This window comes from Vicugna pacos, chromosome 6 (assembly GCF_048564905.1).
Source record: "Vicugna pacos chromosome 6, VicPac4, whole genome shotgun sequence".
Classification (NCBI taxonomy): domain Eukaryota; kingdom Metazoa; phylum Chordata; class Mammalia; order Artiodactyla; family Camelidae; genus Vicugna; species Vicugna pacos.
This window is the reverse complement of record NC_132992.1, coordinates 84,449,552-84,468,334: the sequence shown is the minus strand read 5'-3', so window position 1 is coordinate 84,468,334 and position 18,783 is coordinate 84,449,552. Positions and strand designations below refer to the sequence as shown.

Below are 18,783 nucleotides of genomic sequence, written 5' to 3'. Positions count from 1 at the left end.
TCTCAATAGATGGAGCGATGTAAACAAAATTCTGATTGTGTTAAGGTCAAAAAATTAGGAGAGGAATTGACACTAGTGAATAAAGGCAACTCTTTCAGGAAATTTCATGATCAAGAGGAGGAGAGAAACTGAGAGGTAGTTGGCAGGAACGTAGGAAAAGGGGTTTTGTAGGTTTGTTGAAAATGGGAAAAGATTAGAGCATGTGTGCATGAGGAAGGGAACTATGAGGTTCTCTTCTGACTACTTCTATGTATTTTTTCAGAACATGGTGAGTATTGTTGTTGACATGCTTCAGGCCCTATCAAAACGGGTAGTAGTGTGGCTTTCCTCTCCTTTTGACTTGCCTCGTATCCTCTCTGATGGATTTTCTCCATCATTTCTTCTTTGTCTCCTTTGTGGAATTTTTTTCCTTCCCATTATAACATGATAATGTTCATTATGGTCGAGCCTCTTCTAAGTCTTTAAGATCTCTGTAACAGTCAATTATTCATTTATTCAATAAATGTTTACTGAGCATCTGCTATGTAATAGACAGAACTTTAGGCCCTGGGGAAAAACACTGGCTATGTTATTCTTCTCTTGTAAAAACACAATGAAGAGTCTAGGTTATCAAGGTTCTTGGCAGTTCTATAGTAAAGAAATAAACTTTCTTATAATTACTTAGCCCTATAATTTTTTTCTGATGAGTATTTTATGGAACTAGTTTCACCGTAAAGATTAAAGTTATAGGTTGGGCTTGGCATATTTGTGATACACTTTTTACAAAATAATTTGAATTATAACCTGGAATCTGGCAAATGTGTTCTCTGGTAAGACCATAGTTTAAAATCTCAAATAGTGTATTCATCATGTATGTTCATCAGCAGACTTGGAGAACATTGGCTGTTTTATTGTATATCAAATCATTCCTATTTTAGCTCCAGGTGCTATTTCCTCATTTCAAGATTCAGATGTAGAGAAGACGGTGGTGATTCCTGGTTACAGCAGCTTCCTGATCACAAGAATTTTAGATAATGAGAATGCTTTAGCTATTGCTACCATGCCTGGAAGAGTACCCAACAATATGACCTTTTGGAAAGACTCCTGGTTATTATACAACTTTGGGCAAAAGAATGGACGAACATGGAACATATATTCAAAACCGTGTAATTACTGGTTTCAAAAACATGATGATTTACTATCCCTCAATGTCCTGAAGTACATTGATCTGGGGAAATCGAACTCCTTGAAAATTAAGGTCATGCCTAACACAAAAAGTAAGTTTATTTTTATTGGGAAATATCAAAGGAGATGTTGTTGCTTTTCTTGAATGTAAAATATACTCTTTGATATTTCCTTTATCTTTAGATACCATAGTAGTGGCATTTTATCAATAACAATGTTAGCTTCTGATTATTGAAGTTCTGTATTAAATGATTTTCATACATTTTAAAACTTAACGTTTATAACAACCCTAAAAGGCTAGATTACAATCCTTTTTTTTTAACAAATGAGGAAAATGAAGTTAAATTACCACCCCAAATTTACACAGGATTTTAGTTTAGATTTTTGCTGCCCTCTGAAAAGAAAACTGTTATGATTACCTCGGTATTATTACAATGATTTCAAGTATTTATTTTAAGCCCAAAAAATGACTTTAAGATAGAATTTCATACTTTTCTCCATTTTTCCAGGTTTTTTTTTAATTGTAAAGGTAATATAGAACTTACTAAAGGTAATGAGGAATTGGTATACTGGAAAAAGTAACACAAAAATTGTAGTAAATATCTTAGCTAGAAAGTGAGGAGAGAAAGATGGAAGGAAGGGAGAGAAAGAAGAAAATCCTGTCACCAGAAATGAAGAGGGAACACAAAGCCAAAGAAGTTGGCTAACGTGTGGCTCCTGGAAGGTTGTGAGGCTCAGATATAGGCCGTAAAGGCAGTGGGGTGGGTTTTAATGCCCAAACATTGGCAGGAGATAGGGACCTTTGGTCATTTCTACCTTGTAGTAGAAAGTTGAAACTGGGAACATTAAGTAAAGCCAGGACTATCAAATTGTGATGAGGGGGTTAGGAAAACACTACCCAACAACCCAAGAAGGAGGTGTAGGGGGATTACCATCTCCGTGGGACTCAAAGAATTTCCTGTAAAAAACCCAAACCCAAGACCATGTAACACCAGAGGTTACCCACCAGATACAAGAATCATAAGGTGAGAAATAATTATAACACCTGGTCTTCAGGATAAGAAAGCACAAAACCCTTTGTAGGAATGCTTTCATAAACCAGATAACATGCACTTCCACAGAAAAATTGATCTCTATTGAACATGAATTAAGAAAAAGAATTTTAAAATCATGTAAAGACATGACCCTAAATAAAAACCTAAAAAAAGAGAGAAAAAAGAAAAAAAAAAAAGAAAAAGAAATGACCCAGCATAAGAGAAAGTCAACAAGCATAGGAAGCAGAAAATTTTAATCTTGGGATAATAGAAAAATCAGAAAAACAGTATAAAAATAACTGTAAAGTATGAAGTATGTAAAACTCTTAAAAGATAAAAGAAGATAGATGAACCATAATGAAAGGACAAAAATACTATTTTTTAAAGACTTACTTGAAAAACAGAACCAAACACTACTTACAAAAATGAAAATTACAGGTTTTGAAAAAATTGGAGACATCTATTTCTATTTCCACCAATATTGTAGACTAAATAGTCTGAAAAACTTTCTGAAACCCTTAGGATCCTTTCTCATTGATTATATGACTAATTGTTCATATTTTCATCAAGTAATTTTTGAGTTTTTACTTTATGGTTTTAACTGTGCATTGAATTCTTTAATTTATCTACATTTTGGTTTGGTGTATTGTAGGTAGTGAAGGTAGTTGTTCCGACATCACTTATTGAGTAACGTATCCTTTCTTCACCAATTTTTAAAAACAATGCAATTTACCTCTCTTTTCGACCATTTCTGGATTTTTAAAATTCGGTTTCTTTGTTACCTTTCTATATTCCAGCACAAAAGCCACATTTTCTGATCATTTTAGCTTTAAAATATAACAAATTAGTTGTTAAATGGTGCAGTTATATTCATTCAGTTTTAGGAAGAGAATAATAATCAGCAAATAAATTCAGTTGCCTCTTTGTGAAGAAGAGCCTGGTCTAAGCTACTCAAAGTGTTGTCCGGGAACCAGCTGCATCAGCATCATTTAGGCGCTTGTTAGAACTGTGGAGTCATCTGTGGTTCCATAAGAATTTTAGAGTTTTCTTTTCTATTTCTATGAAAAAAATGCCATTGAAATTTTGATAGAAATTACACTGGATCTGTAGATGGGTTTATGCAGTATGGACATTTTAATAATATTAATTCTTCCAGTCCATGAACATGAAATATCTTTCAACTTCTTTGTGTCTTCTTCAGTTTCTTTCACCAATATCTTATAGTTTTCAGAATACAGGTCTTTTATGTCCTCGGTTAAATTACTAATATTTTGTTCTTTTTGATGCTATTGCAAATGGGATCATTTTAATTTTTCTTTCAGATAGTTCATTGTTAGTGTATAGAAACACTTTTTGTACGCTGATTTTGTATCCTGCAACTCTGCCGAACTTATTTATTCTTACAGTTTTTTTTTATTTGTAGAGTCTTTAGGGTTTTCTAAATATAAGATTACGTCATCTGCAAACAGACACAATTTTACTTCTTCCTTCCTGATTTGGAAGCCTTTTCTTTTTCTTGCCTAATTGTTCTGTGTAGGGCTTCCAGTACTATGTTAAATAGAGGTGGTGAGAGTGTGCATCCTTGTCTTGTTCTTAATCTTAGAGGAAAAGCTTTAAGCTTTGTGCATGATGAGTATGAGTGTGATGTTAGCTATGGACTTGTCACATATGGCCTATATTGTGTTGAGGTACATTCTTTCTTACCTAATTTGTTAAGAGTTTTATTCATGAATGGATGTTTAATTTTGTCAAATGCTTTTTCTACAAATATTGAGATAATCAACACTTTTTACCTTTCACTCTATTAACATGGTGTATCACATTAAAAACTTGCATAGCCAAAGCAATCTTGAAAAAGAACAAAGCTAGAGGCAACACACTTTCTGATTTCAAACTATACCACAAAGTTATACTAATCAAAACATTATGGTAATGGAATAAAAAGAGACGCATAAACCAATACAGAATAGAGAATAGAATAGAGAGCTGAGAAATAAACCCGTGCCTACACAGTCAAATAATTTTTGCAGGGGAGCCAAGAACACACACTAGGGAGAGGATGGTCTCTTCACTAAATGGTGTTGGGAAAACTGGACAGCCATATGCAAAAGAATAAAACTGGACCCCTGTCTTACACTACTCACAGAAGTTAACTCTAAATGAATTAAAGACTTCAATGTAAGACCTGAAACCATAAAACTCCTAAAAAAAAAAAAAAGGGGGAAAGCCCTTTGACATGGTTCTTGGCAATGATATTTTTGAATTGTCACCAAAATCAAAGGCAACAAAAGCAAAAGTAAACAAATAGGACTATATGAAACTAAAAAGCTTCTGCATAGCAAAGGAAACAAAGCAAAATTAAAAGGCAGTTTATGGAATGGGAGAAAATATTTGCAAACTATATATCTGATTAGGGGTTAACATAATATAAGAGGAACTCATATAACAAACAAATAATCAAATGATACAATTAAAAATGTACAAAGGACTTGAATAGACATGTTTGCAAAGAAGATATACAAATAGCCAACAGGTACATGAAAAAATATTTAACATCACTAATCATCAAGGAAATACAAATCAGAACTATAATGAGATGTCACCCTCACACTGGTTAGAATGGCTGTTATCAGTAAACAAGAAATAATAAATGCTGGCAAGGATGTGAAGTAAAGGGAACCCTTGTGCATTGTTGGTAGGAATATATTGATTCAATCACTATGAAAAACAGTATAGACGTTTCTTTAAAAAGTTAAAAACAGAACTACCATATGGTCCAGCAATCCCACTGCTGGGTATATATCTGAAGAAAATAAAAGCGATATTTTGAAGAGATGTCTGCACTTCCATGTTCATTGCAGCATTACTCACAATACCCAGGGTGTGGAAATAACCTAAGTGCCTATCAACAAATGAATGGATAAAGAAAATGTCAGGGGGAGGGGAGGTAATAGCTCTGTGGTAAAGTGCATGGTTAGCATGCACAAGGTCCTCGGTTCAATACTCAGTACCTCTATTTAAAATAATTAATTAATTATTTCAAAAAATGTGGTATATATACACAATGAAATATTATTTAAAAAGAAGGAAATCCTGCCATTTGCATCAACATGGATGAACCCGGAAGACATTATGCTAAGTGAAATAAAGCACACAGAGAAAATGAATCATATATGATCTCACTTATACATGGAATCTGAGAGAAAAGTCTAACTCATATAAATATAGAATGCTGGTTGCCAAGGATTGAGGAGGGAAGAAAATGGGCAGATGTTGATCAAAGGGTACAAAGTTCCAGTTGTAAAATAAGTAAGTACTGAGGATGTTATACACAGCATGGTAACTAAGCGTTCTTCTCACATAACTATGTAAAGTGGCGGCTGTATAAATTAACTTAATTGTGGTAATCATTTCACGATGTATGAGTACATCAAATCACCACAGCATACAATTTAAATATATACAATATATTTAATATTGTAATGTAATATTTAATATTACATATACAATGTAAATATAGACTCAATAAAGGGATGGAGGAGGCAGGGTGTGGAATCTCAGCCCCCTCCTCAGACCTGCTGGATAATAATTGGCGTTTTAACAAAATCTTCAGTTATAGTTTAGGAAGTACTGGCCAGAGCACTTTGGTTTAAGGGGAACTGCTCTAAATGAGACTTCAGGCAAATCATTTACTACTTCTCAGCCCTGATATATTGTAGTAAAGATGGCAGTTAGAGTACATGGTCTCTCAAATCTCTCATTCCAGTAAATGTCTCAGTGTGGAGAGGTTGCAAACAGGGCAGAAATCTGGGTTTCTGCAGGCAGGAATCCGCCTGAGGACAAACTCCTTCATCTGCCTGGTTTCCCCTTGGCAACAGTTGAGGACAGCTCTCTAAATTGAGCATGTATTCTCAGTTTCTCTGCTGAGTTATCCATCTCAGTGTGACCTGTACCATCCAAGTCACCTTTATTTGCATTTGAGAACCTGGCTGAGGAATGAAGTGCAGAGGGGGACAACATTTCCATGAAAAAAAATAGAAGAAAATATTCACGAAGTTATATTTTTCTGAGAACTATTAAAGCTAACTCCATATAAATCTCTAACTATATCTGTAGCCATTTTGTAGTCTTCATAATAGATTTCTGTAGATGTTCCAGAATCCTGGATTAGCAAATTGTTCTGAAATTGCTTAAAATTTTCATGATTCCATGCTAACCCTTGGCCTTGTTTCCATAGGTGTTCAAATACTTGAAATACCACTCGTGGAAGTAGTTGTTGGAAATCCAAATTTGCTGGAAGTTAAAGCTGAAGACTCTTTTGATGATACTGATAGTTATCTAATAGAAATTTCTGCAGCTAGCAAAACTTTACATCAAGTAAGGTTTTCTTTCATTATTAAAAAAAATCCAATACTTACAGAAAATTTATAATGTAAACCAAGAAAAAGAAGGAAAAATTACATACAATCTTACCTATCAAGGATGAACATTTTAAAAACAAGGATGACCAAGAACTTTTAACATTTTGGATATTACAAAAAGGCTGTGTAACAGTATACAATAGTGGTTAAAAAGTGAACTCTGGAAAAGATGACCTGGGTTAGTTTTCACTACTGATACGATCTTTATGAGCTTGGGAAAGTTACTTCACTCTGGCTAAGTTTCTTCATCTATAAAATGGAAGTGATAATAATACCTGTGTCATTGGGTTGTTTTGAGAATTAAATGTGATATTCAAGTAGGCCATCTAAAACAATGTCTGGCACACAGAAAATGCTCAACCTCTTTGAATTTACAGTATTTTTCTATTTCTTTTTCCCGAAAACTGGGAGAACACTTAAAAATTTACTCCTTCCGCTTAACATAACCACAATGCCATTGTCATCCCTAAAACTTTTTAAACTAATTTTTTGGTATCCTATAAAGCCCAATCAATGTTCAAATTCCCCCAATTTTCTCAAAAAAAATTTTTATGGTTGGTTTGTTTTATTTGGGATCCAAACACGATTCACACAGTGTTATTTAATCTCTTAAATTTCTTTTAATCAAAGGTAGGTACTATTCCATTTTCTTCCCTTGCCATTGACTTATAGAAATTGAGTCAGTTATGTTGTAGAATTTCCACTATTCTGGATTTTCCTGTTTGTTTCTTATTTAACTTGTGCCTCCCCGCTCCTCCCACCCCAAATTTCCTTTAATAGTAGAACTCTGCTTAGATTTAAGTTTAATGTGTTTTGGAAGAAATTCATTAAAAATGTATAATTATTAATAATATACCGAGTATGAGGATAGGGGCAAAACTACCACTACCAGGGTCTACTCTATCACTATGGTAATTAATATTTCTACATTTAAAAGTTTTCAGATATACTTGAAATTTTCAAACAGAATTTATCAAATTTTGTTGAATGTTTTATATTGTGCAAGGTTCAAATACATTTATTGTACATAAATTCCTACTAAAACATATCTTTGTGAAATACAGTGATTGCTAAGTAAATAACTTCTTTTCAAAATATATACCAGTAGAAGTTATTTTATTCATATTATCAAAGCAAACGTCCAGGTGTTCATCAGTGAATGAGGCAAGCCTCACTGATCTGAGTTGGATGTAATAATGATATTTATTTAACAAGTCCTTCTTGATCCTTGCTCATTTCCAAATGTCACCCACAACCAAGTAGACTGGAATGCATTTCTTCCTAGAAAAGAATATGTCTTCTGTTATAATTTATTCTCAAATGGATCACCTCCCCCTCATAAAACAAAAGAAAAAAAAATGAGTGCTATCAAACAGATCATATGGTCAAACTTAATGACTTTTTATTTTCTATTATCCTTCCTTTTCTTATTTCTTTTCATTTTCGATATTCTTTAGTTAGCTACCGTATTAGTTTGCTAGGGCTGCCATAATGAAATACCACAGACTGAGTGACTTTAACAACAGAATTGTATTTTCTCACAGTTCTAGAGGCTGGAAATCAAAGATCAAGGTGTTGGCAGGGTTGGTTTCTTCTCAGGCCTCTTGCCTTGGTTTGCAGGTGGCCATCTTCTCCCTGTGCCTTCACATGGTTTTCCCTGTGTGTGTCTGTGTTCAAATTTCCTTTTGTTATATAACACCTATCATATTGGATTAGGATCTACCCTAACGATCTCAACTTAATGACCTCTTTAAAGGCCTTACCACATTCTGAGATACTGGGGGTTAAGACGTCAACAAATGAATTTGGGGTAGACTCAGTTTGGTCAGTAATGGTTCCTTTAATTAAACTTCATTTATTTGAATATTTCCAGGGTTCAACTTCACTGGCGTTTATTGTCTGGGGAGCATCTACTGAGTGCTTTGTTACAACAATCGTGCCAACGTTGAAAAGCAGCTGTAGTTATTTCAAGTCTATGCATCACATCCCCAGTATATTTATCCCAATGGAAGACTGGATCAGTGGAGTTCACATGGACAGTCAGGGTTTTAATATGATCCAAGTTTTGCCAGTAAGAAACCTAAGCAGATTGTTTGAAGGGGATCAGTGACATATTACTTTTGTGTGATTGGCTGGCCGTTCAGTCTTAGCATTTCTTTCCTGAGATGCTCAAAGCACTCCAGTTCTTTTTCAGTCCTCATGTCATTTGAGGATGTGATGACCATTTGTTTCTAAAATGTGAAAACTTTCTGAAATAATGATTTTTCTTGGATACTTAGTCTCATCATTATTAATATCATTTTATGCTGTATTATGGTGGCATAATCTTGGGCTTTCACAATGTATAGTTATTTGCCTTTATGTTGACTTGTCCTGAGCTAAATATCTTACTAGTCCCATTTCCATGTAGTCACAATTTTAATTTTTGCCTTGTCAGAATCTGTGACTTTAAAAAAAAAATGTTATTATTCTTTGTTGACTAACTTAATACTTACCGTTTTCTTTGTGACAAAAAAAAAGCAGACTTGAAGAATTATTCACTAAATATGTCACTTTATAAAGTGTTTAAACTTCAGTGCATTGACTTTATGACAGCTATTTTAGGTAATAAAGCTTTTTTCACTTATTTACAAGATCCAAGTTATATTACCATGGGCTGAGGTGGTTGAATTTCCAGAAAACAAAATTCAGGGAGTGTTGAGGGAAGAGAAATTTACTTAAATACCTGGAGCTAAAAGTGAAATATTTGTTTTGATTGCTTTTCTAGAAGATCAAGATATTTAAATTAAAGACTTAGTAAATACACTTTCTTTGTTTAATCATTTTCAGGTAAACTACAGGCCTCCTTCTAATATGGGAATTGCTATTCCGCTTACAGATAATTTTTATCACGCAGATCCTAGCAAACCCATTCCAAGAAATCTATTTCACAAGTCAAAGGTAAATATTTTTTCTGCAAATAAACTAGTATTCATTTGAATTCAAGAAATCATTCAGTAAAATCACAGATGGACAGACCTAGCTGTTGGGATTAAATGGGAAGGTACATTCAACATAAACTGCCCTTATAAGTTATTGCTATTATTATTGTTGTTGTTGTTGTTGTTGTTGTTACTACTACTACTACTACATCCCCTCCCTTCTCTTACTGTCATTCCTGGATGTGGTTTTGGAACCAAGAAGTCTTAAGTGAACTCTTTCCCATTGGCCTCTCCCTGCCTCCCATTTGGATTTCAAAGGGCATGCCGAGGGTAAGAGCATCTTTATTTAAATGAGAAGGACTCCAGGCCCATCTCACAGCTCTGGCTTTGTGGAAGGAATGATGTCCAAAAGGAGAGAAGAGTGTTTGCTCCAACATAGACTCACTTGAACCCCTGCCGAGGATCCACCTAGGAAAGAACCCAACCCCAGCTGCACTCTGCCTCTCTGGAGTCAGAATGAACAAGGTAGAGAGAACACAGAGAAACCACTGGGTTCAGAAGAAAAGTACATCACGGGGTGTCTTCTTGAGGAAATCTCATGGATACCTGTGGAATCTCTCTCCAGGAAAACACACCTACCTAGCCTGTACACGTGGACAAGCAGATGTTCATACCCATTCATGTCTGTACACACGCACACAGAGACATTAAATGATTGTTTCTGTTGTTGAAAAGTCTCCATTGTCACCCCGTCTCATTCAGAATAAAAGCCAAATTCTTACAATGGTTCATAAGGTCCTCCACAGTGTGGCCTTGGCTTTACATCTGACCGGGTTTCCCCCAGGTCAGTCTGCTCTGGCCACCTTGGCCTCCTCACTGTTCTTCAAATAGGCCAGACACATTTCCACCTCAGGGCCTCTGCAGCTTCAAAAATTTCCTTGTCTGGAGTGCACATCTGCCAGACGTCATGTGGCACGTTCCATCACCATCTTCAGGTTTTCGCTTAAATGTCACCTTTATTGTGAGGCCTTCCTTGGCCTCGCTGTTTAGAATTATAACCCCCACCTCCATTGTTACCCATTCCCTATCCCCCTTCCCTGCCTAATTTTTCTTCATTGCACTTACTACAGTTTTTTTTAAACATTTTTTATTGAGTTATAGTCATTTTACAATGTTGCACTTACTACAGTTTTTTAATGTATTTTACTTATTGTGTTTCATTAAAAGTTAAGCTTACATTAGGGAGGGTTGTTCTTGGGTTTTTTAAATATGTTTTATCCTCTACTGTATCTTTAGTACTCAGAAAAGGGCCAGACATAGGGAGTGCTTAACTGTTGAACGAACTAATAATACACATTTATACATACATAATTACACACACACACAAGATACCGGAAATTTAAAATGCAACCCATGAAACAGAGAGCTCAATAGATTGACTGGAATAACTGAATGGACCCAACTAAACAACATATTAGTGAGTTCTGAAATTAGATGGTGGTGATGATTGAACAGAATTGTGAATATATTAAAACCCACTGCCTTGTACCCTTGAACATAGTTAAAATGATAAATTTTATCTCAATAAAAAGAAGAAAAAAAGAAGCAAAGAAAGGGAAAATGGTAATCCTAAAAACAGTGGAAGGAAGAATAACATTTTTATAAATAGAATTTATTATCAAAGTCAAAAGCAGTTTCTTGAAAAAAATAATAAATAAACCAATCTCTAGCAAGAGTGATCAAGTGAAAAATGAATGACAAACGGATGGTTATAGTGGAGATTTTACATAGCATTAGTGAACTGCTAGGAGAAGAGACCAGTAAGAAATAGTAGGTTTGGAGAGTATCCACAGAATCTGCAGCCCATAGTATTAAGTCTGCTCTTTTACGTCTCTGTTTCCATGCCAGCAGTGGGAGGGGCCTAGAAGAGGGCAGCTGGCATCCTGATTACTGCTTTTGGAATGATACAGGCTGTCTGGGTCCCATGCAAGTTAACCATAAAGTGCCTTTAGGTAAGCTGGCAAGCAGCTAAGAGAAACCTGCCTTCATTACCAAGCAAGGAGACAAAATTCAGAAATACTGTACTTTTACTTTATTATTAATGGATTTTTTTCCCTTTTTTTCCTTTCCCCTTTTTTGGGGATTTTATTCATTCAGGGATCAAATATTTATTGCACATTTACTCAACTTGCAGAAATCCTGGCAGAAACAAAAAAGCACATCAACCTGTTTAATTCTATTTGCAGAAATCCGGTAAATTCAAACAGTGTGCTAATGTGTCTACTCGGGAGGAGTGTAATTGCACCAATTATCAGAAGTTCTCATATGCTGTCGCTTTCTCAGATTGCAGAGAAAAGGTAAGATGATTTTTAATTTCCTGAAGATGGAGTACTTTCATATTAATAAGATTTTGAAATGTGCGTTTTGGTTAAACATGAAAGCTAAGACACAGAAGTAATGTCTTTTTATGACATAGAACTAAATATGACACAGAGTTAAAAAGATCTGGGTTTAAATGCCCTTCAGACACGTTAATTAACCTCATCTGTAAGACAGAATAATATCTGCACCGTCTTGTTCATTTCATGAGTTCTTATAAAGATACACACACACACACACACACACACACACTTCTATATGAAAACAACTTATAACCTGTCAAATGCTACACTAGATTATGGTGAATATTGATTCATTCAAAAAATTATTGAGTATCTAATGTGTATCAAGGTCTGGAAATATAGAAGTTGAAGCTCAAGGTACTTGTGACAAAATAGAAGACAATATAGTATGTTAGTTAAGAGAGTAGGTTCTGTGTTTAATATTTCCTTCAATTAGTCTCAGAGCATTCAAAGCTGTATCACATTGAATGTTGGTGTCTGCATTAGCTGACTTACGTGTGCACTTAATATAAATCTCGAGTAGATCTATTTCAAAGACCTTGTAGGACTATGTGTGGCATTACTTTAAGTGATTTTATCTTTATATAAAATATAAAAATATAAAAAATATCTATGTAAAGCTAAAATCACTTAATGCAATATTGGACATAAAGTCAGCATTCGTTAAATTATGAGGGTTGCTATTATGTACCTCTACAACTGCCCCCATGCTGAATTCCACATTTCCTGAGAATTTACTATCTACCCTACACTGGTCTCAGGCTTCTCCATGACTTGTCTCATTTCATTTGAGGCACAAAGAAATCTGGTGATTTGCTAAAGATTGTATCATTAATATGGAGATAGATTGGAACTCCAGAGCCTGAGTTTAATGAGTGTGGCTGAAAGATTGAGACTGGCAGAGGGAGAAGGGAGAGGGATTTGGGCAAGATCCACTTCATGTGGTACCTTAGGGAATGAAGGTTAGTCAAAAAGGTCTGAATACCATCACAGCAAATTCCTGTGAAAAAGGGCCGATAGAAAATTATGAGTTTTGTTACCACAATGTTTGTGTGTTCTTCTTGGAGTTCACACGATTCTGCTATAAGACAGATGTTTTTTCCCATGCCCTGAGAAGGCTGAAACCCTCAGAAGTACATTTCATTTAGAATAGCCCAACTCTTGGGAACACATTGATTCATTCTTTACTAGGAAATGAAGTTAATATTGAATTTTCCAAATTTACATTCATTCTTGGAATTCACATTTTAGGTTCCTCGTTTTAAATTTCCAGTTTTACAGTATCCAGTATCTTTGAAGATTTACAGTGAGGATGGACATTTCCCAATGGAAGCGCCATACCTGGTTACTGTGACTGAAGTGAACAGGAGGGAAAACTGGAAACTAAGTAGGGTTTGCTTTCTTCTATAGTTATTACAGCTCATAAGTAATGTTATTACTTAGATAAAAGTTTACAAAACCTGTTTCCTGAGAGATAGCCAGGAATTCTTTGAAAAAGAGGGCAAATCATTTGTCATATTGCTGTTCACTCCTTTTCTATTATCTCATACTTTTTTCATCATCACATCCAGTGACCCCAAATCTGTGGCATAAAAGCATTTTTGAAGAGTTTGAACTGTAAAGCATTGACAGCCATTATGCAGATTAGCAGCACAAAATGATTGACTGGATTTGTCCTGCACATTGGTCTGATGTTTGCTTTTGGAATGTTGCAGAGGAAGATATAAAACATGTGCCCAGATTATCTATAGGATCTCTCTTATAATTATATGATAAAAGTTCTTTAAATATGGTAAAATAATTGAAAGGATGCAGAAATATTTCTAAATAAGAAAAATGAAATCTACCACAATTAGATTTTACCTCAAATATACAACTTTTTTGTTGCACATTTGTGTTTGTTTGGTAATGCCTACTTTTAAGGAGATCAGTGAGTAGATACATTGATAGATCAATCGAATTCAATGAAATTTCCAAATGTTACCAAATATCCAGACATTTGGTATTTGGTGAGTCTTAACTCTGCCCAACATTTGCGCTTTTGAAATGCAAAATCCAGCAGAGGACTACTAAGTATTTTGCTCTATCATCTCCACTTTCTGTGGTGTGTGGGAGCCTGCTCTTTCTGAGCACCAACTGTTAATATTCAAGTACTTTGTGTGCTGGTTGCTAAGCCATTGGTAGCTTGAAATCAGCCATGATGAGGATACCCACACCCTGAAAATTGGCAAATGCTACAATCAGAGCTTTTATTTGCCCCTTTAGATCTCATGTACCATCACACCACTGCAATTCCTAAACCCCACACTACTTACCTGGTTTTAGAAAGAATTATAAGAAAGGTAGGAGTAACTGATCACTTTTGGAAAAGATTTAAATGATCTTATTGTGGAACTTTTCTGCCTTACTGAAAGCCATTTACCAACCACTAAGGTGGTCCTGAAAGCACCTCATTCATTGTCAAAGATCTAAAATATGTGCAGGTCAGGACTAGTCATGGGGCAGGAAAGGAAGGTCAGCCCAAATCAAGGTGGTCAGAGGTCTTGTCCATCTTGACGATGCCCCGGAAAAGATGCAGTGTCAGATGCTGAGTCTAATTTCCCCTTAAATGTATTTTTCGCAAAGTCAAGCAGAACTAAAAGTATGGAATAAGCTCGCCATGCTATAGAATGGAATCTTTCATCGTACCTTAATGTATGTAAGAAACTTTACGTCAAATGAGAAAATAGCATACGTGTGCTTAAGATATACTTTGTGTAATTTTAGGACAGGCTGTACCAGAAAATGTAAAAAAAATGAAAGACTACTTAGAATCGATTCTTCATACTCCAGTGTATAATCCTTTAGGCCTCAACTTAAGTATAAAAGTAAGTTGACAGCAATTTTTTTCCTGTTTTGAGCTTAGATAAAACCTTTATGTGTAAACTAAGATTTTAAAATGTGGATATCCATAAGTGGCGGGAAGAGCATCTTTGAAGTATTTGAAGTTTATTTTTCCTTCATTTCCCTTGATGCTATTATTTCCAAAGATATCTGAATGTTGAATGTAACGTTGACTTACCGTTTTCTGAGCTGAAAGGCAAGATTCATAGATTATGAAGGTGGAGCAGAAAAAGGTGTTCCCAAAAGTTAGGGGGGAAATGGGCTTAGTAATCTTCACCTGGGTATGCACGGTCTTCTGGTTCCAGATGCCCATAAGGACAAATGAAGTTGGTATAATCTAAGTTATTGTTGTGAAAGCCAATAAAAGTTAGGGGACATATCAAAATGTCCATGAACATGAGGGTTAGCCCAAAGTAGTCATCTAGGCCATGTTAGGTTTTATGTTTCTGTTTCTTCATTCAAAAAAAAAGCATCAACTATTAAATCCCTTTGTTTCAGACTCTTGTCTTCCCTCCATTTTTATTTTAATACATGAAGTATATGCCCAGGAACCTTGGGAAGGAGACTGGAATTTTTCTATGCAGCACCTCTAGGGAAAATGGCCCCAGCATGTATTTTTACTTGAAGAAGCATACATGTCAGTGTTGCTAATGCCTGTTTTTTCTACAGGGCTCGGAGCTCTTTCACTTCAGAGTGTCTGTTGTTCCCGGGGTCACTTTTTGTAACTTAGTTGAAGAATTTCAGGTACAGTGAATGCACAGGTATCCAGTGGGGTGATGGCTGGGGAAATGACATGACAGGCATCTGCCCAGGAGACACTGAACAGAGAAAACGGCAGGATTCGTGTGATGGACAAGGCTTAGAGAGGGGGTCCTGGAGAACGGTAGTGACATTATCAGCAAGGATGAAGTTAGGACACTTGTTGGGTCACAAGACCAGTCGATGCTGGGGAAATTTTAATAAATTCCTGTATTTGTTTTTGTTCTCTCTTTACCTTCCACATTTAGCTCGTTTTTCTGACTTTTAATGCCCTTCCTCTCACCCCCACTTCTCCACAAAGACCCACATCTGTAACATTTTAGTTTCCAGTATTAGCCTCCCTTTGGTTATTTGCAGTTGAGTCTTAAATGCTGCAAAAGCCATCAAGGGCCACAAGAATTGGGAACCAAAATCAGTCTCCCCTGTGAATTCACCCTATGATGTTCAGTGACTGGTGACTCATTTTTTCTTATTCATGTAATATCTGATGCCTGTGGGAGATGGGAAGGAATAAGGATTGGATTAAATTGATTAATGGCACATTTGTTGCCAGATACTGATACCACACTATCAAAAACAATCTCTCTCACTTCCTCTTTCTTTTTCTATCCTGGCCCTGCCTCAGTAACGGAGCCACACAACTGCGGTGCTGGGTGGCCATGGGAGCAGTGCAGACAGCCAAGACCCTGAGAGAAAATCCATCCCACTAGACAGAGGGTCTCAGAAAAGAACACCTGTCATGTGAGGAGCATGAGAGAAAATCCCCATTGTTTTTCTCTCTGTTTTCTCACCTATTTGTCCCAAAGTTCAGCCCCAGTTTCATGGAACAGCACAACAGTACAGGGGGCTGAAACGCTAATGAATCCCAGCTTTCTTCCCAGAGGACTAGGGAGAAGGGCCTCCAGGAATACAGAGTGTGAGGGGAACTCCCTAAGAGCTGGAGAAGGAGACCCCTGATTCCACATATGCACTAGCACCAGTGCCAAGCAGCACAAGGACAGAACACACCAACGGAAGCTCGGCAGAGGCTTCAAAATAAAACTACAGTATGAAAACCACTGAAGTTCCAGACTAACTCCTGTGGAATGAGTCTAAGAGGAAATTTAAAAGAAGAGATAGCTTATGAGACTGTTTCTTAAAAAGTAGATGCACCCTTGGGTCACTGGGAGGATGGTGATACCTTTAACTTAAACTGCACCCTAAAGCGGTTTGTCAATCCTCTGGCTTGTCCTGGCATTTCCCCACATTCCCACTGTTCTATTTCCATTCATCTCTACTTTCTTCCACCTCAAAAGATGATCTTGCTTCCGACTTTGCAGGGAAAACATAAGCTTGAACCACCTTCCTCTCCACGTGCCCCACCTTCTGCTTTTAACATAAATGGCATCCATCCTTGCCTCGGGTCTCAGAGAAAAAGACTCTGTGCCTCTCTGTCAGCAATCCTAGCTCTCCTCTAGGAACTCATTTTTATGAATTATCCATGCAGACAGAGGAAACACTTTGAATTTACAGAAACTTCCCGAAGTCAGCACTTGTGCAGAGGATTTTCTAAACAGATGATAGTTTGAAGGCACATACTGGTTCCCTCCACCTTGAATGTACCTTCTTCTCTTTCTCTTATTCTTCAAGACCCAGCTCAGGAATCACATTCCCTGATTACTCTAAGCAGTTAGGCGTTTCCTAACGGTGTTCCCATAGCACTTTGCCCATTCCTCTGTCACTCAACACACAATGTTTTCCTGCTGCGTACGAGTTCTATCTGCCTACCTCTGCCGTTAAAGGCATCGGATAAAGGCATCGGATAATAGAATCCTTATTCCCTATATATCGTATGCAAATTGGTACCTGTCAAGAGACTGCTTCTAAGCTTTGTGGGTGCTGAATATCTGTATAAGTCCAGAAAGAATTTTGCTAAACGAATAATAGTGTATCCACCATTGTGAAAATCATATAAAGTTCAGTGTTTTGAATTACTGGGTCCAGAAAGCTTAAAGGCTTTGCTTTCTCTGTTGCAGATTTATGTTGACGAAGCGCCACTGCCATTTCCAGGACACACACTTATTGTCATCGCAGCGGCTGTAGTGCTAGGGGGGTTGTTTTTTGTAGCATTTATATTCCAAATACATAACATCCACCCATGGAACACATGCCAAAAATTGCTTAGAGGAAACAATATGAACTTATGAAATGTCAGTGCCAGGCAGACGGCTTAGAGATGAAAATCTCAATAGTGAACACATGATAATCATAATTTTCTCTTCATTTCTTAGTTTTGTTAGATAATTCCTAGAAAAATAAATATTTAAATGTTAATGTAAAAACTAGATAAAATGCTATAGAATTACCATTTTAACTCAAATTGTTATTTGTTTCTCATTCCATCCTCTTATTTTAAATATATAGAAAATTTCTTACAGCAACATTTATGTAGAGGGTTTTCCCTGAGGTTTTTAGAAAAATATAAAATGATAACCATCTCTGTGTGGAATGAGTTTTCTGCATTTTGCAGCTTTTATTGACTGGAGCCCATTCCATGGGATCAGAACACCAGAGCCTTGCTCTTTTCAGATTGGAGTGGGAGTAGCATGCAGTCCTGCCAGGGAAAGATAGGTGATAAAGGAGGCTCACCTACATATGTGCATTCAGAGCCTCGTGGGAATTAAAGACAAAGCCATCTGGGTTTCTTGAGGCAACTTGGAAACCAGATTGTAAAGGCTAATGAGAAGGAAATGTGACCCCATCGTGGGGTTAGAGGAACATGGGGTCTGGATGAAGTATTGGTTTACAAACCTACATGCAATGTGTAGAATTCCAACAAATGTACCTCTGTGTACTCTCAGAGCCCCTGTTCCAAAGTAGCCAGAAGATGGCCAATACATTTGGAGATCAGAGAGTTACCCTCTCCTGGAAAAGCTCAGGAGGAGCTGCACACCGCCCTGACAGCATACAGAGAGGCTAGGCATCCAGTCCAGGAGAGGCCAGTGCTGAGCACTGTAAACCACGGCCATACCTGTGTATCCCGAGAGTTCTCTTGAGAGGACAGTGAGCGGGGTGGATCCAACAATCAGACTCGGGAGCCAGACATCCCTGGCTTGCTACTTCCTAGCTGTGTGACTTGAGCAGTTACTTCTTTGTGCCTGAGTTTTTTCACCTGTAAAATGGAGGTAACATTAATACCTACCTAAAAGGGTTATTGTGA

The 18,783-nt window shown here is 36.6% G+C and overlaps 1 protein-coding gene across 1 annotated transcript in view; it reads left to right on the top strand.

Moving 5' to 3' along the window:
• CATSPERB (cation channel sperm associated auxiliary subunit beta) overlaps positions 1–17,937 on the top strand; it is a 101,107-nt gene extending 83,170 nt beyond the window's left edge. The window contains exons 19-27 of the mRNA XM_072963623.1: positions 918–1,256; positions 6,436–6,575; positions 8,493–8,690; positions 9,449–9,559; positions 11,787–11,897; positions 13,194–13,329; positions 14,709–14,809; positions 15,495–15,569; positions 17,600–17,937. Coding sequence (XP_072819724.1) covers positions 918–1,256; positions 6,436–6,575; positions 8,493–8,690; positions 9,449–9,559; positions 11,787–11,897; positions 13,194–13,329; positions 14,709–14,809; positions 15,495–15,569; positions 17,600–17,770 — 1,382 coding nt within the window. The 3' untranslated portion in view covers positions 17,771–17,937. The remainder of the gene's footprint in view (positions 1–917; positions 1,257–6,435; positions 6,576–8,492; positions 8,691–9,448; positions 9,560–11,786; positions 11,898–13,193; positions 13,330–14,708; positions 14,810–15,494; positions 15,570–17,599) is intronic.
• The last annotated feature ends 846 nt before the right edge of the window (positions 17,938–18,783 follow it).